Raw genomic sequence first — 27,672 nt, forward strand, 5'->3', positions numbered from 1 at the left:
GGCCAACCCATTTTATTCTTTGTCGTTTAATAAAGTTAATAATGTCAGATTCATTACAGGAGTGGTAATGTACCACAAGTAGTCATAAAATAAATAACAGAAGTAGAAAATGAAACAAATTTTGAATTTAAAAAAAATCTCAATTTCATAGCATATAGTTGCCACTTGTTAGAAGCAAAATTAGAAAATGTTGCTAACAGCCAGGGCCATTTCTAACAGTGGCCACTTTTTAAAGAGTGGAGGCTACTTTTTCAAAAATTTAAAATGTAAACAATCTAAAAAATTATAGAAATTAATCATTTGTAAACATTACTCGGTAAACAACTCGCAATATGTGGTATTGCAGAAATGCAAAAAATATATATATTAATAACTGTTAAAAAGAAAGCTAACAAAAAAAGAGAATGTTTTTAACAGAAAATTAAGTCAATTAAAAAAAAAAATTCCCTTTTAGTTTAAGCATAAAGAGAGTAAGTTATGGACAGATTGCTGATTTAATTTTAAAAATTATTTTTTTAAGAAAACTTAAAAATATTTTGATTAAAAACTTGAGAATCTGAAAAAGATGACAAAATGGTTTAAAAATATTGAAAGTAGTAAGAAAAGCGCCAAAAGAAAAGGCATATAAAGTCGCAAAAAGGCAAAATCAATACATGAAATAAATATCATGTATGCAATAGGAATTAAGGTCCTCAAAATTGCAATGTTTCCAGAAAATTAGTAACTGATTTAAAAAAAATTATTTTTTTAAAAATTACTTGTAAAATTACAGTGGCAAAAGTTCAAATCTGACAAGGATCAGCTAAAATTTGTCCAATTGAGATAAGAATTAATTTACCTAAAAAAATGTTTTTTGTTGATAGAAACAAAAGGGGGGAGCAAAACATGTGTATGTGTATACACGCTTGGTGCAAGCATGTAGGCAGATTGGTAGAGATGTGCATGTTTAATGTGAAATATAAAAAATAATAAAAAATAATAAGGTATTAAACTCGAAATGGTATGACCTTAAAAATAATTAAATAGTTTTTTATTATTGTATCATGAGACAAAATTATATCAAAGACTAATAAATAAGACAGTAATATGCGCTTAAGGGGTCACAGTACCTTTGCAACAATTTTTTAAAATAAAGGTATAATCATTCATTTGGAGGATACTTTACATGCTCATTTAAGTTAAAATCAATAATTTATCTTCAAAAAATGATTAAACTGCTTAATTTTTTTTAAATTTTAAAAAAAGTCGAAAAAATTCTAAATTTTTAAATCCCTAAGGCTTTTTTATTTTAACATATTTTCAAAAAAAGTTTTTTTCATAGTGCTTGCAATATTTATCTTAACAATTTTGTGCATTCATTTGTTGATAAGTATATCAATTAGAATATTTTTTATGGATTATTTTGTAAAAAAGTAGAAAAAAAAGGGTAAAAACTCCTGTTAGGTATATATAACATGCCGTAAAAGTTGTAATACCTCATAAAATGCTTATTCCATGCACAGTTTAAATAAGAGTATTATACTCAAGATAAAAAAGTTTACTTCAAAGCTTTATCTTAAATAGAAAAAATTCCTTTGGGATTTAATTAAGATTAAGACACAAAATTATCATCTATGCGAAAAAGCACTTTGAAGTCAGACTGCTGAGCAAGTTTCTGTATTAGAACAATTTAAAATCATTCATAACTTTTTTAAAATTGTAGATAGAGAGATGAATTTTTTTCTGTACATTTGAAATAGTTTGAAGTTTTATTATAAGCAATAAAAAAAAATTTTGGTAATTTTGTCATTTTTTGGGTACTGTGACCCCTTAATATTTTGTACAGGAATATATATATTTCTTGTCATGGTGATTCTCTTTCACAGATGCACACTATGAAAGAGACATATTTTATATTTCCCAGTAACCTTCTCTAAATAAAATAAAATGTTAATTTTATAATATTGTTTTTTCACAAATACTCTCGGCACACAACTACAATTTCAGCACGATGTGAATAAACAGATTTTTAAATGAAAATTAATGAATAAATAAATATATTTTTAAAGTCACTACCAGGCAAGGTCCTCAGTTTAAATTGGAAAGAAAATTTTAAAATATTTAAATTGTTAAGTCTATAATAACATGAGTGATTGTGAGCCGAAGTCAAAATTCCGGAAAATTTCTAGAGTTTAAAAAAAAAGAAGTTTAAATTGAAAAAAATTTAAAACAAGTTTTTTCTTCCTTTTTCTCAATATTTCTTAGCTTATGTAAGATATATTTGAAACTTTACACATACCTATGACCTGGAGAAGTAATTAAAATTTACAAATATGTCGTTCTTTCGTGAGTTTTATGATTATAACAACTATTCACTGATAAAAAATGAATATTAATCATGAATATAAGCTTGTAGAGTATATCTCTGGCTCTCCCTTACAAACAAATAAAATAAACCGTGTTTTTAAGTTCCACCTTTGAAAATTTGATTTCCGGAAACTTCTGTGATCAAGGATTTTCTGAAACGTCTGAACCTTCGATCTCCGGAAGCTTCCGGATCACTGTTAGCAAAAAATCGGGAAATCCGGATTTTTCCGGAGCACAATCAGCCCTGTAATAAGACATTTCCATAACATCATGTCAATTAAGAGGACACCATATCGAGGAAGAAAATTTTCCTCACAAATTCTCTTTTCCCCTACTAACTTAACATTTAAAGTGAGTTCAGACAAACCTAGAGTAATTCATGAAGTTTCAAAGACTGAAAAGTAAACTATAAAATATACAAATGAAAAATAATGATGAGAAGATGACTTAGACAACAGAGAAGTTCTCTTCTAATAATTTGTTTACCTTTTAATATTTTGAAGTATGTTTTTTTTTCAGCAACTGAAATTTTAGGACTTAAACTTAGGTGTGCCTAAACTTAATTTTTCTTTCTTTTAAATGCTATATTAGTAATGAAGGATAAAGATAATTTGCGACAAAAATTTTCTTCCTCTTAAGAAAGATACCTTAAGACCAGAATGTTTTTCACTGTTTTTGAACCGGTCTAGCAAAACCATTCTGTAAGGACTCAGTAAATCCACACCTTCATGATAGATGCCCTCAGCATTTCTCAAGATTTGCTTAATTTTCAGTCCAGACTGAAGGCATGACAGGGCATTAGAATAATCTTGAGGCCTATAATACAAGGACAATATTTGAATGGAAGTCTAACTTACAAATAAAGTTATATTAATTCAAAAACAACTAACCTTATTAAAAAAATGTTTTTTCCAAGTGATTGTGCAACAAAACTTAAAACATCAGGGCACAGTTGTTCACTATTCAACCACAAAATAACTTTTTGAAAAGATTTAAAAGACGTGATGAGCTAAATAGACGCAGGGTTTAAAGGTTAGTGTTATTCTTTTTAATATTGAAACAATTCATATTTCCATAATAATTATATTCTATAATCATTCTACATAATTCAAGATAAGTTCATATCATGTCCGGGTCACCAATGAGGGGATTTAATGTCAACCCTTCATCTATCCAAGATAGAAGAAGACGTGATATGAACTTACAAACATTGATGGATGGTCCACATTAAACAGTTGATTTGCTTTAAAAAATATACTGCTCTAAAAAACAAAAAGTCTCATGATCACTGAGCAATATTGAAGTAAAAAAAAAATGAAAAAAAAATATTGAGCAAAATGCTATAAAGAAGAAAAAAAAATGAAAAAAAAATGAAAAAAAAAATTATAATGAGAGAAACGTGATAAACAAAAAATGAAGAAAATAATATAATGAGCAAAATTGATATAAATATATAAACAGCATGAATCAACTAGTGGAATCTGTTCATCGAATTTCATCAGAGATAAAATTCTGGAAGGGGAGTAATGTGGTGTAACTACCACTATAAATATTGAGTTCAGTAGACATGTTAACTTGATTCTATCTTGAGTTACCTTTTGATAGATGACATAGCCTAAGATTAAATCCCTTCAGTAAAACAAAAAAAAAAAAAATAACCCTACAGCAGAATGTATATAAAACATTTCAAATAACTGGTTATTATTTTTTCCATATTATACAAGGAAAACAAGGTCAATAGTTAAGGCTTTGTAGTGACACATATTGTTTTTTCACTTCTATAAAAGTGCAAACTGGAAAACACAATTTTCTGTAAACGCTTGAGACATAACTTGAAAAAAAAATAATGTGGCATTCTAAAAGCACGGCTGTCAGGAATTCAAACAATGTTTGTTGCTGGTTTAAAATGAAAAGGTTGGAGTATTACAAAAAAAAAAAGTAAAATATTATAAAGATCTTAATCTGCATTGATGTTTTATGATCAGCAGATGTCTAATTTTATTACTGGGATCCCATTTTTTACTATAATTGTATAATATATAATGTTCAAAAGGTTCTCATATTGAATTTGATTTTACAATTCCATTTTAGGAAGATTGCAATAAAATGATAGAACCTATATTATGTAAATATATTAGGCAACCACAAATAATTCAGCATCCATGATACCAATAATAGTTTAATTTTAGTAAAAACACTCTTTGATAGTTTTCTTAAGACAGTAGCTGATAAATCAGCAATAATTACAGATCCTTATTAAACAAGTAATTAAGAACTATAATAACAGATATTATAAGAATTATTCAAAAAATTAAGTGATATTTTTGATATATATACACTACTGGTCAAAAGTTTAGACTCACTTGTATTTATTTCAAAATTTTCAAAAATAGTTAAATGTTTCTGACTTAAACATACAATTTATTAAACATAATCATAACCAAACATCTCAAAACTCTGTTTTCTTTTAAAAATGTTCATTATTTTTTCATTTTGTATCTATTCTGTAGTTGATAACGAAATGAACGAAATTGCATGCAAGTACTAAAACAAGTACTAAACTATACTAAAACAACCTATACTAAAACAAGTGTAATTTATTGAAAATTTTTTATTAATTCTTAGTTTATAAACAATTTACTTTTCATCTTCTTTTATGGGGTTAATTATAAGTTATGTTCATGTACATGACAAATTTTAAATATTGATATAATAGCCTTAATTAGCCAGAATAACTGGTATATATTAAAAACAAAAAAATTTTTTTTTTACAGAAATATGGGTCAAAAACGAGAAATAAGTGTGGAAACACGTGCAGTTATTATTGCACTTCATGCAGAAGGCTATTCAAGTAAACAAATTGCCTTTAAAACTAATGTTTCTCAAACCACTGTTGTCAGAACTTTGCAAAGGAAGAAAGAAACTGGCCAAAATAAGAGCCGCCATCGATCAGGGAGACCTAGAATAACGTCCAAACGTGAGGATAAGTTTATACGCATTCAAAGTAAGCGGCAGCGGACTCGAACAGCACCAGAAATCCGTGAGGAATTGAATGCTACTCGGCTGAAAATTGTGTCAGTATCTACTGTACAACGTCGACTTCGTGACTATGGCTTAAAAGGTTGTGTAGCTGCTAGAAAATCTCTTTTGAAAAAACAAAATAAAGTAAAATGACTGCAATGGGCTAAAAAACATGTTACCTGGTCTTTAGAACAGTGGTCAAAGGTTTTGTTCACGGACGAATCAAAATTTGAATTGTTTGGAAGCAAACGAAGGCAGCATGTTCGTCGTTTAGTTGGTGAACGTATAACAAGTCAGTGTTTACTACCAACTGTGAAGCATGGTGGAGGTTCAGTCATGATTTGGGGATGTTTTGCCAGTGATAAAGTTGGAGATACTTTTGACCGGTAGTGTATATATAATGAGTTTAACAACTTAAATATGCTGATATATTACTCGATTTTTGTATGTAAGTAAAGTTTTATAATTGACAGTAAAAATAAAGAAATTTCTTTATTATACTAGTTACAGTGGCTATCCTAATTTAAAATATATTCGGTTTTTTCTTAAATTTCTCAGAAACATTTTTGTTTCGTTAAAAGATTAATATGTAACAACTTCCCCTAATATGTAGTATATTAAGGGAAAAAGAACCTGTATATAAAAATGTAATTTGCATCGTTTTATGTTATTGTACAAAGAAAATTCTCACCATGTTTTGAACTTTAACAGTAACAACTCAAGAGGTTTACCATGGGTAGCTGTCAAATCAAAAAGGGTTTATATTTGTTCTGCAGAAAATAAGACATGGCTTCCAATAAAGATTTTTTTCTAAAGAGTTTTCATAGTGGCAATTGAAAAGCAGAGTAAAGCATTAAGGGTAAAGCATTAAAGGTAAGTTTTTTTTTCAAACTTTAGTTAAGAATTTTACACATAAAAAAAATATAATCTTGAGACTTATTATATATGCTTTTTAAATCATTTATGACGTGGTAGATAAAATAATTTTAAATCAAAATTTTGAAACCAAGAGTGATATGTTGTTGTTGTTTCTAATGCGACTTGCCACACTAGCAAGCCTGCTTGGTGAAACCGAACAAATTTCAGGCAGAGAGCGCATTTGTTTTTCAGTGGCGCCAACTATGGCTAAGAATTTGTCCCTAGTCACACACTTGTCACACCCGTTTATAGGGCGGACCCATTCATACATCCGCAGATCGTAACTTTTAGCCTGGATCAGAGAACGATTGATCTCCAATCCAGTACCCTCGGTGGTATTGATTTGTTATGGGAACATGGAGGACTCGACAGATTTAACGTGCACCATTTACTACACTGAGAGTCGTCGGCCGGCGGGGTTTGAACTCTCGGACTACCGAACAGGCTATGCCGGCCCAAAAAGTAATATAAAGTATAAAATATCATTCATAAAAATTGTCAGAAGACTTACCTGCGGAGAGAGATGAAGAAGGTCGCATGACAAAGAAACAGCCGGTTTGTCTGTTTCTTGATGGACGGCAATGACGTCCAGAGGATCGGACACAATCACAATTTCCTTTTCCACCGCACTCACAGATGACCAACCAAAAAGGTACATATCTGAATATCTAAATTCATATGACACGTTATTTTCATGTGCTATGTTTTTATGTATTGGGAACATGTTTCTAAAACATGTTCCCCAACTGCTTAAAAGTATAACTATAAAAAATTTTATAAATAGTGTTGCGAACAACAATAAATTAACTTCATAATCTGTGGGCTGCATCTACCAGATGTGGATGTGTTGTTAGTTTAAAAATAATTAAAGTTCATTTAACAAAAAACAACGTTTATTAAAGGAAAAACGATAACAAGATCAGAAGCCATAGACGCTCGTTTCATTTCATTCGGTGATCAGAACAATAATGATGATGTCATAACTTTAGTGGCCACATGCTTACAAACTCCGTTCTCAACAAATAGGAACGCAAATAATTTTAAAAAAGCAATGGCATTTCAAACAATAAAAATGTAATGAAAAGTTTCAAGTACTGCAAGATAAGTGATAAATTTTCATTAAAAGAGAGATAAATGTTGTTAAAAGGGAAATTTTGTTTTGAGAATGAAGAATGATTGTTTTATTTATGAGCTTCCTTTTTTATTAGGATCTTTCTTATAAGCTGAAATTTTTTATAAAAGCATTTCTGATAACTTTTTTTTTTAATAGAAAAAACCGTAATAATGAAAAAATGAGATTCTCTGCATTAAAATTTTGTTTTAATAATTAGGAACAATTTTTTTTTTGTTATAATAAAGTTTTGCTTTTTTTATAGTGATTTTATTAAAGCATTTCTGATTGATTTCGTTTTCTTTTATCATCACTTTATACTAAAAATCAGTCTTAAGAATTAACAATCTTTTTTTTTCTCTCTTTTGATTTTTTTAGGCTATCAATAAATCTTTTATGTATACATCTTTATCTTTTATAAGCAATAATTTTGATGCACTATATATTTAAGTATGCAATTTTCCTTTTTTATTACTACTCATTTTTGTTTTTATAACAACCTTTTTAATATGTTCAAGCATTTTTTTTAAAGTAAATATAATAACATAGAAAACAAAGAATTTAAGGATAACTATTGTAGTTTTTTCTCCCTTCATTGTTGTTATTTTTTACAAGCGTCTATTGTGATTTTATTCTTATTAAGGTACAGCAACTTTATTTTCCAGGAAATAAGGTAATATAAAAATGAGATTTTGGGGGTTTTGGAATTTTTCAATTTCCACACATTCTATATAGTCAAACTTTTAATGTATTACTTAAATGAGGATTTTGATTTATTTTTGAACTAAAGGTAAAATGTATATAGAGAGTAATATAAAAATGAGTATACCATATTAATATACAATTCAACAGATAATATGCATAAAAAAATGATTTTGCATCCTTAGTGATTCCATTTCTTTAAAGATTTTATTAATGTGTTTTTTATCCACCCATATTATCCTTATGTGTTTTGACCACGTGAACCTCCCACGGTTAGCCTGACGGCAAGAGGACTCTAACCCATGATCCCTGTACCACTGAGGATATTTCCCGTCAGCACTGGTCGGTGCAAGCCATCACCGGGATCGAAACTCCGGTTTACGCTCTTCAAACGAGTCAGTTACTTCCTCACTTCAGTTTGTATGGAGGAGACTCGACGAGGCACATCACAGATTCAAGGTGAAAATAAAATATTGTCTAGCTTCATGGACAGGATTATGTAGAAAAGAAAAAACTGGATGGAATGTGTTGAATGGAACTTAGGTAAATAATCCTAACACTTGAAAGAAATGAATTGATTTTATAGAGGATCACATGAAGTTGCTATTTTTAATATTAATAGCAGTGTTTTAAATAAAATATTTGGAATGCCTCTCCCATTCCAAAGTTTAATTATCCCTCAGGTTGGATTACAAGGAATCAACTATAATGCATTAAAATAAACTGGAAAATTTAAACACAACCTTTTCTTAGCACACACAAATTTAGAATAACGAAATTTTCTTACAAATTTTGACAAGAATTTTAAAAATGGCAAACTAGAGGTGAAATCAGCAATGCATTGGAGTCAAGATCCCTTCCATTAAAGCTTTGCCCACATTTTTTTTGGTAATTTTTTTCTTAATTGTTAGCAATCAGATTTTTATTTATTTGAAACTTGCTTACGTTTCTCTTCATTGTTTAGTAGTATCAAAAGTGCAGAAGAAACTAAATCACACTTCATATAAATGTGAATTCTTACAGAATTTTTTTTTCTAACAAACGACTTAGTGCTTCCTAATTATCCAAGTTGATTGATTAGTAAAAGTGAAGAGCAAATTGGACATATCAGAAACAATTAAATAACATATCAGATACATATCAGAAACAATGCTTTTCTTTTCATTCAGCCAAGCCTAAAACAATTGGTTGTCTTGATGTATGCCATTTATCATATAAATGCAAAATAACAAAATAAAAGTTAATTTTCAAAGTTTTTTGTAATTTTTTTTCTAATTTGGAGCCAATAGGGAGAGTTTGTCTATTCATAGAACCATCTCCTTATAGAGGCAGACATGCCGCTTCTATTAAAATGTTGCTGTCTGTCAACATATAAAAACAGATGACACTAGTCTTCTTTGTGTAAGGGGGAGAAATGATGCAAAAAACAATCTTAACTTTTCTCGATATTGATGATAACAATGCTGAGACAAGAACAAGGTTAAAAAAAAATAATTTTCCTCCCATTTTCAATACGACGATGAATAGTTTCCTTACAAAAAAGTTCTTCAGGAGAGAAATTTTACCTTCTATTTATTCAAGTCAGAATTGCAGAAAAGGAATGAGATATTAAAGCTAAATATGAAATTTGACAAAATGCCATTTTTTTGCATCCAGATTAATGATAAATATGAGATCTCTGCAATGCGACCATCAAAATTGTCACTTTAGGAGATGAAAGAACTTTTCTAAAAGCGCATCCATCGGTTATTTCCCATGAAAAGAGAGTTTATTAATTATAAATTATTTATAACATTATTATTGTCAGTCATTGGTAAGATCCATAAAGTCAGAAATTAGATTAATTAATTAGATAAATAGAAATTAACTGCTGATTCAGGTTTATTTGATTGATTTTGAATTTATTCAGGTTATTTAGTTTATTACACAAAATAATTTATTAATAAGATTTTTTATGTTATTTGAAGCATTTAAAATCTTTATGAAAGGAAATAATGATATTTTATAGTAGAAAAACTATTTAAACAAAACAAAATTTTTTAAAGCATATCTAAGAACTTACTTAAAGGTTGTGATCTTTGTCTCTTTTTTATAGCTCAAACTTTGGATGGCAGAAAACTCTCTATCCATTGAATCAAATGGAAATAACAAAGAAAATAGGTCAGCTGTAGCTTTGACACCATATTTATAAAAATAATCTACATTCAAACCCTGCAGATAAAAAAAGAATATTACTCAAAAATTGATACATATTTAAATAAAGATGAATTAAAGATTTATTGCAGTTACTCGCTTGATAAAACGACATGAAAAATTGACAAAAATAACGTAATATACTTTTAATAACATACTTTAAACGCATTTTATCATTTTGAAAAATAATTAGAGAAAGGTTAAACATAGGTCCACATTGAAAAACAAAAATTGAAAGAAAAAAAAACGTTTTTACACAAACAAGCACTCTACATTAATATGTATCATTAATGAAAATGACTTTTGATATATTAATATCCATCATTCTTAAAACCTCTTCAAAGAGAGACAAAACTGAAATAAATAGTTTAAAGCTCCTTTTTTTTTGTTGCCAAATTTGTCTTTCAAATGTTTGTCTAGCATAAGAGATTCATAAAATTATTGGACCTTATTTTTATACAGTAATTATTTTTCTTCTTATCTATAGTTTTCATTATAGCCAACAGAAACTTTAAAATGAAGTATTTAAGGCAATAGCTTCGTTTTTTCAATTAAAAAAAAAGAATAAAAGAAAAGAATAATGAGCTGACTTAATGTGTAGGAAAAATATGTTTTAGTGCCAATGATTTAATAACAAAAAAAGAATAAAATATATTTTATTCTTAACATAATTTAAGCATAAGGAAGCCATGATGCTTATTAATATTACACATAAGGAAGAAATATGCTTATTAATATTACACAGTGTTAAATAAAATAAAAAAAAAACTGAGAAAGCTTTAAATGAATTTTGGATATTTTGTAATCTAAAAAATGTATTTTGAAATTATTCTAATAATGAATAAAAAAAAAAACACTGCATGCATATGTTACGAAATTGTTTTTGTTGTTATTGGTAAAAATTTCTAAAAATAAACTGAAAATAAGTAAGAAATTAAAAAAAAGTACATCATTCTCACTTATGTGCTCGATTGCGGCCATCATAAAATATTTTCAGTAAGATTTTCAAAAAAAGTTAGACCAACTTTTGATCTTTAAATTTCATATTCAGCTAATTTTAAAATGATCGGAATTTCCTCACACTAATACTTTTTTGATAGAACACAATGATAAGTTAACATTTAAAAAGTATGCATTAATATTTATTTAAAGTAATACATTAACAATTAAACTCAGAAAATTTATAAAATGTTTACGAGAAAATGTAACATTCTTTTTTTATTCAGTTCTATTCGAACAACAGTGAAGCCTCTTGTTATGGACACTCTCTCAAAACGGGCGCTTTTCAATAAGGACATATTTGCAGCCAAGCGGACACTCAGGTATGTCCTGAAACGTTGTTTTTAATCCATGTAAATTTCCTGCCTAATCCATAGCTAAAAATATTGTTTAACTATTTCACAGCTAAAGAATCAATCTTTTTCCTTGCCTTTATCTTTGCAATGATTTAGACAGTGTGGCATCTTTTGATCACAGGCTATGAAACCCCTCAAGTTGAAATGAAGTCTTAAATGCATCTTTCCCACTGAAAATTTCCTTCATTTTCTTATCAATTTGAAGACAGTTTTTAACACAGCTGGTGTAAAAAGATAGCACAAATATAATCTTTGAGTTGTTCATAAAAATGAAACCTTTATTCAGACACTTGAGCACTGTGACTAATCAACAATCATCATGAATAATCAACATTCGTTGTGAATAATCAACATTCATTGTGAATAATCAACTCCATAGGTCCTCATGCCTTACAGGTAAGCATTGCTTTTTTTCTGTGAATCATGAGACTTTCAAGAAGGTATTAACCATGTTTCTTATCAAGTGATGGCTAGATGTTAAGGTGTGTTAATTGAAACCGACTGAGGACTATGAGCATTGTTATCATATGACTAACTTGAATATTTGCACTAATCGGAAAATTATATTCATTTTCCTGTAGCTACATCTAGAATCATGTATTTATATAAAACTTTTTCATATATTATTTTTTTGGATAGAAAAAAATATTTTTTAAAGATTAAATAAATATCCCTGTCGATAGTTATTGTTGATTATTTTTATATCATTGAAAATATTCTAAAAACAATTTACAGTGTTAAACTTTGTTAATAGGGTTAACTTCTTGTAAACGAACAAATCTCATTAACGGACAATATTTTCGATCCCTAGAATGTCCGTTTAACCGAGGTTTCACTGTAAAAATAATTTTAAAAATAATAGAAAGTTAAATTTTGAAAAAGAACTTTAAAAAAAAAAACTATTTTGTTAAACTAGCCATTGCACAGTGGGCCAGCATCCAAGGTTTCGTGGCCAAAATTAGTATTTCGATAAAATTTGCTTCAAAATGTGAGGTTTTTTATGTGCAGATAAATTGAATTCATAGTTGAAATTTTGAATTTACACTAAAAATACCTAAAACAACAAAATGGCAATTGAAATATGGCAAGCAAAAATAAAAATAATAATACAGTACGTTTAAATAATTAAATATAGCAATGAAAATATAATAATTTTCGTAATTTCATATTAAAAATGAAAAGCAAATTATATTTCCGAAGTAATATTACAAAATGAAGCGAATTAATTACAAAATAACGCGAAAACATGAAGAAAAAAACATAATTCTTGTTTTTTGGTATATTAAATCCACCTTTGCAATACCGGCAAATTGGGGCAGGTTTTTTCGAAAGAAGAAACATCTAAGATGACAACAAAAAAAAGTTTAGCTAATTATCTCATGGAACTTTTTGGAACTAATTTTCGAAAGTCATTCAAACATTGTAAAATGTCAAATGATAAGATATAAACTATAAGTTTGTCAAGAGTATTAACTAATCCAACAAATTGAAAAATTTTACTATAATTTAACACTAATTACTCTGATAAAAATGTAACAGAAAGGTGAAATTCCTATATATATTTCTGAAATAAAAATTTAAAAGTTACATTTAAAACAATTTTTTGTAACATATTTTTCATTACATTGTACTGTTGTCGGTCCAAAAAGTAAATTATAATGTTTGGAATGATTATGAATACTTAATTTGGGATATATTAAAACTGCCTACACATATTTCAGTTGAAAAATTATTTTTTACTTTTGGCCAAAGATCATAGTCTTCTGGCCCATAGTCATCATCATTATAGTTGGCAAGACAGCCCAATGTGGGCCAATGCCTTCCTCTGAAGATTTCTCCATAATGACTTATCTCCAATTCTTTTCATTGATTGCAAGAAAATCAGCCCATCTTAACTGTGACCTTCCCCGCTTTCTTATTGCAGTAGGTACAAAAAGCAATATATATTTTATTGTATCACTCATTTGAATCACACAGGCCATTCTATGTATTTAAAAATATCAGGTTGTTTATAAGTCTTGTACAGTAAAATCTCCTTCTCTAATTATTATTTTCATTTACTTCATCAAGTATACTCCGCAAACTATACTATCTGCAAGTATACTAGCTCTCGTAATAGAGAAAATAAAACTTTCTCGAGTTCAAGAATTTGAAGGGGAAAAAATGCATGTTATTTTCATGATGTGATAAATATTATACTTCAGGGACAAAAGGAAGTTGCACCTATATTTTTAACCATAAAGAAATCAATGCATGGAGGAAACAGACAATAAAAAAAAATACCTTAAGTTTAAACCTTTCAGCGACCACAGATAAGTCAGCAGAATTGAGGTCATCAAGAAACAAGCTTGGTTGGTGATTCAAATTTTTTTCTTCATTCGAAATGATTTTACTGGAAGAAAACTAATAATGTAAGTAAAGTACTTATTATAGATAACATCCAAATTTTAAATAGAAAAAATAGAAGAAAATTTTTAAAAAGATAAGTATTAAAGGTAACAAAGCAAAAAGTACGTAGGTAGGTTAGTATTTTATTTATGTTGCACAATGGGCAATCGGTGACAGTCTGGGAAACATCCCCGATGATGATCCAAAGACATGCCGACACAATTTTGATCCTTGGCAGAGGGGATGGCTCCCCTGCTTTGGCAGGGATGCCACTCAAATCTGGAGAAAAAAATTCCCTGTGTTTTCCCTGCACATATTATACACAATATATTAAGAGGAAACACAACACTGTGCTCTTGTATGAACTGAATTGGGTTAACTACATTTATTAGTTTTAATTGCTGGAAAAACAACTGAACATACTTAAATAATGCTATAGTAAATGAAATAGTTTAGCATAGATGAAATATCATGGTTAAATATCCCATAGATTATGCTTTGAGTGGCCATCATTTTATAAACGACAAAAATAAGAAACAAATTTTACAGTATTTTTCCAGCTTGTAAGGAAAAAATCAAAATTCCCTGCATTTCCCCCGTTATTTTAAGTGATTTTTAAATTCCCTGTATTTTTCAGGTTTTCCCTGTGGAGTGGCAACCCTGTTGTGTTGCCCAAAAACCTGCCAGCAAAGTCGAGCACTTTACGGTAGAACTGTTTGACGAAGACCGATGCCACGCACCAGCTGTCCCTACGTAAGCATTAAAGTGGTCAACCACCTGCAGGCAGCGATGCTCGACTTTGAAGTTCTAGAGGGAACTGTATCTTTACGATCAGTTCACTGAGGGACAACAAAGCAAAATATTTTTAATCATCATAAAGTAAAAGAGAAAATGCATGAATAAGGGTACGTAAAAAATCAATTTCTTACCTTTAGTTACATTTTACCCTTTCAATAAAAAAAAATGAATGCACTTCATTGAAAGTAAAAATATTACATTTACTTATCCGGATGTTTGAAAAATAAAAGAGTTGCCACTTCACAAAAGATAAATAGTTTTTAGAAACAATATGAAAGGTGCAGAAAAGTGATATCATAAAATAGGATCAATCTTATTACTACTGGATTAACTGTGGGGGGAAAGACCATTAGACAATGTCAACCTTCATCTATCAAAAGGTATCTCAAGTTTGAATCAAGTTAGCATGTCTAATATACTAGTGAATTGATGTTTAATAATCGTAATGGTAGTTACACCACAAAGCAATTATTTCTGACGAACCATAGAAAGAAATACTACATCAAATTTTTCAATTTTAAAAATAAAAGGCCAGTACACAGTTTAAAGAAAAAATGGCATCAATTTTTGTTTCATAATTCTTTTCCTAATTACATTACAATACATTTTGAGAGTTTAAAATGAGTTAGTTAACTGTTATGTTCCCATTTCGAAAGAATCAGCAAACATTTCTATTCGAGGAGACTCCATTACTTCAGCAATAATCGAGTCTCATCCTTTAAACTTACAACTCTAGGGATTCTCAGAAAACCCTGCTTATTTCCCTTCTTTCATCAGTTAAAACTTCCTTTTTTAAGTTCTGATTCCCCTCAATCAAGGATAATTCTTTATCATAGAACTGAAGTAAGCTTTATTATGAAGCATTATTTAAACTCTTTTATTTAGAGAAAAAAGCTCATCCTTTCTTCATTTGGATAATAAAGAGTATTTTATTTTGTGTTTCTCTACCTTTATCTTACATTTTGAAAATTTTTTTTCAGTATCCCTTATAATAAAATAAATATATTAAGACTCTTATTCAAAAAGACCAATAGAATTGTCTCCAAAATAAAGGATATAATTTATTTAGAGGCACAGTTTCAAGAGGTACTACTCTATTTAATTTTTAAAAAAAAATCATCTCACAAGATATAAATTAGTTACATCAAGTAAAAAAAATTGACTTCATTGAACATAAGCAACCAAACATCAAGTGTAATTTTTGAAAACATAAATAAATAAAAAATCTCCTTCTTCGCTTCGCCGTTGCTCAAACCGGAGAAGTCTTCAGGTTAAAAATACAAAAAAAGAATCGAAATGAAAAACAATTAAAATTTGGAAACAAAAAAGAACAGAAATAAAAAAAATACCGAGGAAGAAAACAAAGTAAATAAGCACACACTAGTTTACTGAGCATGCGTGGTTACTCTAATCGGGAATATCCTCAGGTTAAGGTTATTTAACTCTGGCAGCTAATTGGCAAGTCCTGAAGCACTGCCTTAATAACCTTGGGCTCAGTGATTCGATGTTGGCAATTGCTTACGATTTCCTTAACAACAGACATGTCAGTTATTATTTTAATGATCAATTTGTTATTTTACCAACTAATATTGGTGTTCCGCAGGGATCATCACTGGGACCAATTTTATGGCTAATTTTAATTGATTCTCTTTTAACCAGCTTTGATTTTAATGATTGCAAACTACTGGCCTTTGCTGATGACGTCTTCCTTTAAATGAAGCACACCATTCTTTATCGTCTCGATAAGCTGGGGACCGAAATTATTCAAAATATGGTTAATTGGGCCGGGAGCCATAAATTGAAATTCTCACCCGATAAGACAAAACTTATAACCCTCCCCAAAGACGTGAAATGTATTAAGAGAACACCTTGCTTAAAAATGGAGGTGACCAGGACGGCCTATGTAAGATGCGACAAAACATTGAAATACCTTGGAGTAGTGCTTGATCCTTGGCTGAGCTGGATCCCACACCTGGAGTATTTAAGAACAGATATTTCTGTCATAGAACAGACGTTCTATGACAGACTAAAACAGTTCAGTAGAGCCACATGGGGACTTAGTCCGAATATCTTGAAATTGATATACCTGCAGGCTATTGAAAAGAAAATCATTTATGGTGCCTCCGTGTGGTATAAAAATCAAGTTAAAATAAACCAGAAGCTCCTAACTATCCAAAGAATTCCATTGCTCAACATTACTAAATGCTACTCTACAACTAGCACGGAGGCACTACAAATACTAGCAGGAGTCATACCTATTGACTTAAAAATTAGAGCAACTATTTCATTTAAACGACATACCTGGTCACCAGAGGAATTTAACGACAACGACTATCAAACAGATGAACTTAAAACTTACTTGAACTTATCCCTCATTCAGTCCCTGTGTATGACCCTACGAAGTTAAAGATCGTTAGTAGGGGTTTCAGCTTACCGAGGGGCATTTGCTACAAGTTCTACACCGATGGCAGTAAGAAACAGGTGACCAATGAAAGGACAGGCGCTAATGAAGATCGGGTGGGTTGTGGTTTCTTGGTGAAACTGGATAACCATACTATTTACGAACAGACCGCACATTTAAATAATGAGTGAAGTATCTACTCCGCCGAACTTACGGCAATCAAATTGGCTACCCTTTGGGCAAACAATAACAATATTGAACAATACACCATCTTTCCTGACTCAAAGTCTTCATTGCAGGCCCTTGAAAACCCAACCCCAACAGACCCCCTTGTAGAAGAAATTAAGGCAATTGTCCAAAACAAACAATTCAATTGGATTAAAGCCCACTCGGGGGAGTCTGACAACGAGGAAGCAGGTATATTAGCCAAAAAGGGCACCTTATAAGGCGGGGTGGACTTTCACTACACCATAACAAAACCCCAGGTCAAACATAGACAGAGGCAGGTCAGTAGGATTTTATGGCGGGACAGGTGGCGCAGCTCTGCAAACGAGAGACACACACACTATTTGATACCTACAGTTAATGAACGTTTTTTATCCAGTGATTTTTACTTTAATCAGTTCTCAACTACCCATGGTGTATTTGGCGATCACCAAGCTAGGATGTTTCAAAAATCCTCCACATGTAAATATTGCGGTCACTATCAGACTATTAAACATCTGATGCTTGAATGTTAAAAATTTGCAACCATTAGGGGAAATAGTTTTGACAGAAGAGGCGACATAAGATCTTGGTGCAAGACTAATAAACAGAGGCAAATTATTAAAGACATCATTAAACGCACCCTGGAGGACGCACTCGCCCCTGACGAGACTTTGGATCCGCTCTACACGAACTAAACTCAATCTCGGTTGTAGTGCTGCCCGCCTGTACGCTTCCCGTTATTTTGACAATGTTTTGTTGTTTTATCTATCTCATTCACTATTTAATTCTGTTTTAATCTATTTATTCACTACATTGTGCTTTTTAATTGGCTTATTTACATTGCCTTTCCTTGCTTTGCAAATTTTAGCGTAGCCTTTTAATTGTATTTGATAATTGTTTGTTTTACCACTTTACTTCCTTTTGTTTTACATTTGAGATTTTCTTGGCTCCTTACGCCTTGTTCTTCTGTTTTACCTGTTGTCAATTTGTCATCGACTGTATTGGTTCCTTGACCTATATTAACTTGGGAGCTCCGTTTACCTGTGACCTTTTAATGTTTTCTTATGTTCACTTCAGGTAAATGTTTTTTTAATGGTTCACTTTATGTTTTACTGTTCTTGAATACATCAACAGTTTATACTTTGTGACATTTATTAACCTGTCACAATGTTAATGATCTCCTTGGTTTAGCGACCCAACTTACTCTGCATTATTACTCGTTTTAATCCTACGTACTGCATGCACATGATGCATTGTATGTCATACTGTACTTTCCAGCGATGTGTTGTAAATTTTTTTATTTGTGTCTTTGGCTCACTATAAGGGAGGTCCCATCGGCTTCGGCACTATAAGGCAGGACTCTTGGAGCATTTTAATTGTTTTACTGCTGTTGCCATCAGACTCTGTAATGTTTTCGTATTTTTGCACTTTTTGTATTTTATGTTCCTTTCTGTTTTTCTTGATTTTAATAAACATTTACCCATATGCCCTAAATTGGGGCAGGTCGGGGTAAATATTTCATTATTTAACTCTGAGTTAGAGTAACTCACAGTTACGTACATGGTGAAATGAAATTTTGGACTCTAACCTAGAGTTGCTCTCATAAAACCTGTTTTGAACTCTGACCGAGGGTGAGGGTCAATGGTGAATACGGGCGCGAAACATAACTATGTACTTAAAATATTGGACTATTCATAATTTTCACTATGCCTTTTTTTTTCTCTACCTTATTTACATTTATAATATTCAAAGAGCAGTAATCAAGACAATTCATGGCTATTTGCTTCAAAAATGACAGAAAACTATAAATATACAAATTTAGGCAGTTTATCAAATGCATGGAAAAATACCCATTTATAAATACGGTATTCACTATTAATATGACCTAACCCCAAGGTAGGCTGTTTCATATACCAAAGATAAAACTTAATAAATGAAGAAGGTTGTTAAAATATTTAAGTTCTATGGTCATACCTGTTTTTAGTACTTTTTAAGAATGACTTATGTCTGCAAGCTGTTACCAAGAAATATTTCAAAACACCTATAAAAAAAAAGAGAGAGAGAAAACTTTATGTCATAGGCAAATTGAAAAATCAAACTCTTTGCAAATGCACCCTACATTTTGTAACTCTCTAAACTGACTAGAAAACTCTTCAGTATTTTCTTATCTGATTGCGTTTTCCAATTTTTAATTCATTATTTTAAAATTTTTTAGGCTTATAACCATCCGCTTCTATATTTTAAAGCTAACTAAGAATGCAAATAGTTACTCAACCAGAATGATTTTACTTCAGTTTATTGCAAAAAACCTCTAATAAGTCTAATCAAAGTAGGCCTACATATTTAAAACTGCTTGAAAGAAATCATGCTAATCCATGGAACCACTAATGCACCTGCTGTTCATCAAATAATATAAATAGTTAAAAATAGTGCAATGAGGTGTGTGGGTTCACTACAATAAGCCTAAATAGTGAGAGTCTGAATAAAAAATACTTGGCATTTTTTTCAGTTCGCATTCACTTAACGAAATGATTGTAGCTGTTAGCAAAGAGTCTATGACATATCTTTACAAGAGAAAGCTTTGTGTCATAAATTATTTAAAAAGAGGAGTAAATGGAAAAGTGCCATTAGTTGAGACCTTAATTAGTTTGGTAAGACAAGTAGAGATCATTTGAAATCTCTTTATGTCACATATGAAGAACTAAGAGAAAAAGCATTCATGCATTTGAGAAAACTAGATTTAAAATATAATCAATAACTACTGCCAAGATTTAAAGAAAAATCAACCAGTAGATTAAATAAAACAACAAATTTCATCATGTAAAATCTTCTAGATCAAAGGATTTTTATAATCAATAAAATACAAAATGCTAATAATAATCATTAGGGTCAGATGGGGGAAAGTGGTGGGATGGGGGAAAGTGGTGGTAATCTAAAAAATGCCCTTTTTTCACAATAAATGTACATATTTTTTCTTTTTCTTCAATTAATACATAATTGGAGTTTGTGACAAATATTTCTATTAAGATTTGTAAATCTGTCAACCAGTTTACTGTTGTTTATCTTCTTGTTTACATATATGTGCAGTTTGTTCTTAACACATGGTATTGATAAACTTTGTTCTTGATCCTTTCTCACTTGAAAAAATTAGTATATTTTGATACATTTCAGTAGAAGAACTTCTTAAAAACAGATTCATGCATCAAGGTAAGAATTATTTTATTATTTCAATTTTTTATGATTTTTTTTCTGAGGTGGGGGAAAGTGGTGGTATAGTTAGGCTTAGCTCAATGTTGTATGATGATTCAATTTTAGACTGTAGATGTGATTAATTTTTAAAAATGGGCTGTAATAAAAGTATTATTCTAAAAAAATAGGCTTTATTTATAAATTTTAATCTAAATATGATAATACAATTAAATTAAAAGTTATTTTTTACATATTTAATCATGATTTAGAATATTTTTTAAGATCATTAGAATAAATTTAATTCTTTTTTTTCAATTTAGATAATTTTAATGTGTGACTGTTCACTGACATGTAATTTTTTTTTCCAGCTTAAGTATGCCTAGAAACTACATAAAAAAGACTAGTGGTCCAAAGTATACACAAAATGATCTTCAGATGGCTATAGCAGAAGTTAAAAATGGAGCATCGATTTATTCTGCATCCAAGAAAAATGGTATTCCTGAACAAACTTTAAGGAGGTGGATTGTTCAAGTCCATCGCATCAAGGACCTGGCCGATCGCCTTTTCTTAGTCAGGAAGAAGAGAAATGCATCGTTGAAGCTGTGAAATTTCTGTCAAAATGTGGATTTCCATTCGACAGAAAAGATATTCTTAATGTTGTTGAAACATACTTGCTAACCAATAAGGAGCTCAGCAATCTCTTTCCTAATGGAAAGCCAGGAATCGAATGGGTGAGAGGATTTGAAAAGAGATGGAAAGGAGAAATTGGGAAAAGAAAGCCAGAATTTTTAACGAAAGCCAGAGCTAAAGACATGTGCGAAGAAACAGCAAATGCTTTCTTTAACATATATGAAAATGTACTGCTTAGCAATGGTTTGCTTAATGAGCCAGGAAGGATTTTCAATTTGGATGAAACAGGGTTGTCTACTGATCCCAGATCAAGCAAGATTTTTGTCCAGAAGGAAAGTCGAACAGCTTACTTAAAGTCTGCCGACTGTGGTAAGGCCATGTATACAGTATTATTTTGCATATCTGCTGCTGGCGAATATTTACCTCCTTTTGTTGTCTACAAAGGACAGAACTTATATCAATCCTGGATGACTGGAGGGCCACAAGGAACTCTTTACGGGTGCACAGAGTCTGGTTGGATGCAGGATTTTTTGTTTGAAACGTGGATGAAGTTTTTTATTGATTTCGTCAAAAACTTTAAAAAGCCGGTATTGTTAATATATGATGGCCATGGAAGTCACCTAACATATAATTCCATTAAGCTAGCCATGGATAATGGTATTATTTTACTATGCCTCCCACCTAATAGCAGCCATGCACTTCAACCACTAGATGTTGGAGTTTTTTCACCAATGAAAAATTCGTGGAGGGACGTATTAAAAACTTGGTATCGAGAGAGCAGATTGCAAAATGTTTCCAAAGCAACTTTTCCATTTCTTCTAAAGAAATTATTTGAAAAAAAATGAAGGCAACAAATGCTGTAAATGGATTTAGAGGGACTGGCCTTTATCCTCTCAATAGAAATGCCATTCAACATCGTATAATTCCTACAAAAAATAATCCAACAGTTGCAGCTACAAATAAGAGCTCGGCGTCTTCTAAAGTTTCTGCACTACTAGATTCACCTATGAAAGATTTGAAAGAGGCAATTCTGTTGACAGTATCTCCTACACCATCTGCAAACACGGTTCTAGCTATGGAAAACTCTAAGAAAAAAAGAAAAAGGGTGCAAAGCAAATCTGGGGAAATTTTAACTCAAGAGAATGTTTTAAAAAGATTAGCAATGGAAGAAGAAGGCAGAAAGAAAAAATGCAATTTAGGCCAGGTTCCTAAACGAAAAGACCAAAAAAAGTCTGATAAAAAAATAAAAAAAGTCACCAGTCCTACTACCCTTCTCGATACCAGAAAAATCAATCAAGGTTCATGGCTAGAGGTAAAATACAATTCCAAAAGAAATATGATGTGCTCATTTATCGGGCAAGTTGTTGAGAAAAATGGTGATCTATATCATGTTAAATATCTTACTAAATCTAAATTGGGAAATTATTTTATTTTCCCAGAATTAGATGATGAAGATAATGTGGAAGTTAGCAGCATTATTCTCATTTTAGATGAACCAAGGTTTGACAGTCGTGGACATTATTTTTTTAATCAGTAATTATAATAAAAACTATGTAAGAAATTTTATGTAAATTGGATACTTTGAATATAGATTTGAATGTAAATCTCATAGCGTTTCCTTTATTTCACAGTTAAATTTTAAAGAAATAAATAAAAACATATTGTACCCCCACTTTACCCCACCATGGGGGAAAGTGGTGGTATCAAAACATGCCTATTTTAAAATGAATCTACAAGAAATTTTCTTGGCAAAATTTTATATAAACACAATATTTCTAACCTATATAAGTCTAATGTATATAATATCTACTAAAAACCTGATATCTAGTGCTTAAAACTTACTGTTATAAGGCTTTTTCCAAAAACAACTTGATTTTACCACCACTTTCCCCCACCTGACCCTACCCAATAAATTTAATTTATTCCAATAAATTAAAATAGAATATGCAGGATAATATACTTTTTTATGTCTATAAGAATGATTTAATTTTTTACTAAATATTAAATCATTTATAAATTATTATTTTTTCAAGTTTCAACCAAAGTCTTTCAAACCAAAGTCTTTGCAAAAAATTACAAAAAAGACTCAAACCTTTTATTTTAGGACACATGGATGTTCTTATAAAATATAGAGGAAAAGTCCTCCCTTGAAAAGACATCAGCACAAATCAAAGCTGAAAACATAGAAATAAGTGTAAAAAATGCAACAAAAAGACAAAATCAGGAAAAAGAAACTTGGTCATAAAAAAATTGCAATACCTACATATTATTTCAATTTACAACTTTTAATTCAAATATGATTTCAAAATTCTTATTCACAAAGAAGGATTTATCTTATAATAATTAGTATAATGAATTGAAAGCATTTATGAAATAGCATATACTTAGAAAGTTAATCCAGACAATAAACTTAAAAAAAAAAAAAAAAAAAAAAAAGATTTTCTATATTTTCAATATGATGAAAATGTAGAAATATAATTAAAACCCCGACGTCATTTTGAAAGTTGCTGTTCTGGTGCGTTTTTAAGGACTGTCCCTAAGAGAAAGTTAACATTGCAAATCAAAATAACAATGAAAAAACTAAAATTTTAAATTCGAAAATTTATTTACTTATTCAAATACATTGGAATAGAAAATTTTACTTACTAAATTTTGCTTCAAAAAATTTTTCTCCCTTATTTTTTCAGTAAATTCTTATTAAATTAGTTCTTACTATTTACATATTAATTCTTACTATTTGCATATCGAAGAATAAATAAATGAATAAAAAAATAATAATTACTCTACTATAACTAATGAATAACTAAACAAAATAAATAAGTAAAAATTGTGGAGCTAGATTTACTGTTCAAGCTTCAATTTTAGTACATTTATGTACAATGAGAAAGTATTAAACGCGATAAAAATCGTTTTTTCAAACTTTGAATAAATATTTCTTTTTTTTAAATTTTGCATTCATACCCTAAAAGAGAATAAAATATTTCAGTTTTAAGTGTAAAAAGTAATCAATATACATAAAGTAACAAAACGACAGAAATAAGTTTACTTATTAGAAATTCCTTAAATCGTAAATTTAAACATCGAAAAATTAAGTACAGAAAACTTTTAAGTTTAAAGTTTTCGTAATTAAAACAAAATATGTAATAAAAAAAATGAAGTGAACACTATTGAAGAAAATGTTCAGTTATACATTGTCATATTTTTCTCAATAATTTTTTGTATTTATTTATTTTATTGTATCTATGTATGACACTTTTCGTGAGTCAATTTTCCCAGCTATTTTTTGTTGTCTTCAGGACTAAATGTATATTATTTTAAAATTTGATAATTCGCTTAGCGCTTTAATAGAGTTCTTATGCATTCAAAAACGCTGCATTTTTGTATCGATATCAGTTTTGATATTAGATTTATCGGCTAACGCAGTCTAGAAATGATTATTATTTTCAAGTTTCAGTATCTGGCAATATGTTTTAGATAGTCTGCTCATTGTTTCTGCTTTTCGGATGAAATGTACGGTTTTGAATCCGTGTTTGTTCGGCAGAGTATTGTAATCTTTATATATTTTTTATGTTTCTTTCTTAAATTGCCTTAAGTATTAACTAAAACCTTTCTTAGAAACGTAAAGTTTCATTAAAACTATTTTATGGAAGTTGTAGCGTCCTTAAACTGAATAGACATTGATTAAGCGGAAAAGCGTTGCTTTGAATGCTACACCATTTTCTTGTTCAAGATGAATAATCTAGACGAACTTGCTTCAATTTGCTCTGTATTATTTACATCTTATAGCGATGATGAAAAATCGTCTTCTAAAAACGCTTTGTTTGATCCAAATAAATCCAAATCAAACACGGCTCTAAATTTCACGTGTATCGACGACATACGAAATCTACATATCAAAGGACTCGTAGAAAAATTTTCTGAACCGACATCAGATGAAATTAAGAGGCGTTATTCTTACAAATGCATGATTTTACCCGACGAGTGTGACACTGTATATGAAAGCTATGGTAGTGAAAAAAAAGCATGTGACAGTATGAGACATCACTTGCAACTTCATTTACAAGACTTAGAAGACAGAATATCAAGCGGTCAGTGGCCGCCTAAAACAGATGAAAAGAAAGTTTTGCGCCCACCAAAAGGTTCTAAAAGATCTTTGAAGTACGAACATCCTTTAGGTATCAAAATGCCGCGTAAGAAGCACTCCAAAAAGACCCTTCCAAGAGAGAGAAACAACGGATTGCGCAAACCACCAAAGTTGAAAATCCCCGATTGTCATAAATTAAATAATTCAATGAATTCTAAACACACTGGATTCCTCGTGAACCCTAAGATAGAGCCCAATGAAGAAAATACTGTCGTCGAAGAAATAGTTCAAGATCTGACTGTCGAGATTTGCGGGCCCTTGTGCCCTCATGTTAACTGTTCACTTTCTGAGCCATCCACCTCTGCCAAAACTGACAATTCTAATGACCTGGTAGTGCAATCCGTTGCACTCGAGCACAGCTATGCTTATAAAAAAGGTATTAAACCTACGGAAGAACATTCCCCTCCCCACAAGAATGGACGATCATCGTACAGGAAAGGATGCTGCATACCCACGGATCTCGTGATCAAAACGCCACCCTTCCCGTACGTTCATGTGCCCCTTCTTCCCGACTGTGCGGGCATCGAATTAGTGATTATGGAAGGGGAATTTCTTTCGGATCTCCGAGAAACAGGCGGCGGCGATGACCCCGTCGTGACGGTGAAACAATCGATCAAAAGAGCGAGAATTCCCAGTTCAGTTCTGGAATGCGTCGAGAACAGAGTGGACGTCTCCACGACGATGCGTGTGCCGAACAGTCCGAGTCTCTCCCCGGAGCACAGCAACGAGGAGAATGCGGAGAACGTTCAGAAGGCGGAGAGAGAGAAGGCTCTCAGGTGCATTTCAAAGCTGAAGGCAAAGAAAAAGAAACAGTACCAGGGACCTTTAGAGTGCCAGATTTGCAAACATAAAAAGTTCACGGCGCTCGCAACTTTGATTCATCATTACAGGAGTCATGCGGGTATAAAGCCCTACTCTTGTAAACTGTGCGAGGGTACTTTCACTCGAAAGCACAGCTTAAATTATCACATGTTGATTCACAAAAACATAAGTCGCTTCACGTGTCCGAGTTGCTTCCGTGCTTTCAGGCACCCTAGTCATTATAAGGAACACTTGAGGCGCCACACGGGAGAGACACCTTTCATTTGTCCTACCTGTTTATTGAAATTTAAGACGAGAAATACGTTCAAGAGACATTTAAAGATTCAACATAGAAAGTTACTCACAGCTCATGGAATTTTAGATCTTCCTACTTTGGAGGCCCCCTGATCTGATGCATTTTTAAATTATTTTCATTTGACCATTTAACCATGCATGTTACATTTTATTTCATTTTAACGTGTTTGTCTATTTGCTCTGCAAGGATATTTTGTATATTGCATCTCATTATAAGTATTGTTCATATTGAATTTTTTTCTCTAATATTTTTGCATTTATTTTGTGATGAATGACGTGCTTAATAATTGTTTTTTTTCTTTCTGATTTCTATCAATTCAGAGACTTATTGATTAAACATTGTTTTAATTTTTTTTATTAAACTTTATTTTTCGTACAGTGTTAACGATGGCTGTACGGCTACAATGTACTATTGTAGCAATGTTTATAACGGCTAGAATACAATGACTGTAAGAAAGTAAATGGTAAATATTTTCAACTTAAAAACTATTTGTTACCCGTATTATCAATTTTTTTAGGTATAAAAAGTTACTCGATTGTATATCTATACCTGTAACACTTGTATATTTACTGTTTTGATCATTTTTGAGCCTTTTAATGTTAATGAGCATTGTGATTTTTAGTTTTGTAAATATTTATTTCTCATTGACCTAAGAAATTAAAAAAAAAATGATAAAATGAAACAATTATGAGTAATATTTCTATCTAATCTATGAATTTTTTTTTTTTCATTTTACGGATTCAAAAATTTTTTTGTAATGTCTTTTTCTAAAACTTGTGGTTGCAATAGACCTCTGGTCGATGTGCCCTGCTCGTCAGAGCTGCCCAACCTCTAAGTCTTCTAAAACTTGTTATTTGACATACCTATATATATTTGTTTGACAAATTATTTTTATATCAACCTCAATCTAAGTAAAATAATTGTTAAAGTGCTAAACTTATAAGAAGTATTATACATTTTCTGAGTTATTAAAAACAATTGTTTATGTTCAATAATTAATATAGTTAATACAATAAAAAATATGCAGATTCCCATTATGAGTCTTTTAAAAATTGAGTTAAACTTTTATTAACTAAAAGAGCACATTAACAAAATGATAAGGTTATAGGAATTCACTTAACACTTGTTATCTTTGAAATTCATGAATCGAGC

At 30.5% G+C, this 27,672-nt stretch overlaps 2 protein-coding genes across 5 annotated transcripts in view; one reads left to right on the top strand and one right to left on the bottom strand.

The window, feature by feature from the left end:
- The window catches only part of mtDNA-helicase (mitochondrial DNA helicase), a 36,866-nt gene extending 12,284 nt beyond the window's left edge, over positions 1–24,582 (bottom strand). The window contains exons 1-8 of one of the 4 annotated variants that reach the window (XM_087158579.1): positions 24,306–24,582; positions 23,352–23,433; positions 19,415–19,481; positions 13,930–14,038; positions 10,161–10,309; positions 6,797–6,953; positions 3,237–3,355; positions 2,994–3,162 (exon numbers count right to left, since the gene is read on the bottom strand). In XM_087158579.1, coding sequence (XP_087014705.1) covers positions 2,994–3,162; positions 3,237–3,355; positions 6,797–6,953; positions 10,161–10,309; positions 13,930–14,038; positions 19,415–19,481; positions 23,352–23,418 — 837 coding nt within the window. In that variant the 5' untranslated portion in view covers positions 23,419–23,433; positions 24,306–24,582. Of the gene's footprint in view, positions 1–2,993; positions 3,163–3,236; positions 3,356–6,796; positions 6,954–10,160; positions 10,310–13,929; positions 14,039–19,414; positions 19,482–23,351; positions 23,434–23,905 lie in introns of all 4 variants that reach the window. The other 3 variants (XM_087158581.1, XM_087158580.1, XM_087158578.1) reach the window with 3 other exon arrangements.
- A 145-nt stretch (positions 24,583–24,727) lies between these two features.
- LOC147812699 (uncharacterized) lies at positions 24,728–27,202 on the top strand. The gene has a single exon (XM_087158577.1). It carries the CDS (start codon positions 24,990–24,992, stop codon positions 26,610–26,612), a length of 1,623 nt encoding a protein of 540 aa, XP_087014703.1. The 5' UTR covers positions 24,728–24,989; the 3' UTR covers positions 26,613–27,202.
- Positions 27,203–27,672: the final 470 nt, after the last annotated feature.

This window comes from Parasteatoda tepidariorum, chromosome 3 (assembly GCF_982258835.1).
Source record: "Parasteatoda tepidariorum strain Cologne lab strain chromosome 3, Ptep-v5.0, whole genome shotgun sequence".
Taxonomy (NCBI): domain Eukaryota; kingdom Metazoa; phylum Arthropoda; class Arachnida; order Araneae; family Theridiidae; genus Parasteatoda; species Parasteatoda tepidariorum.

Coding starts and splice junctions, on each gene's coding strand:
- LOC147812699 (XM_087158577.1), top strand. CDS start 24,990: ATGAATAATCTAGACGAACTTGCTTCAATTTGCTCTGTATTATTTACA.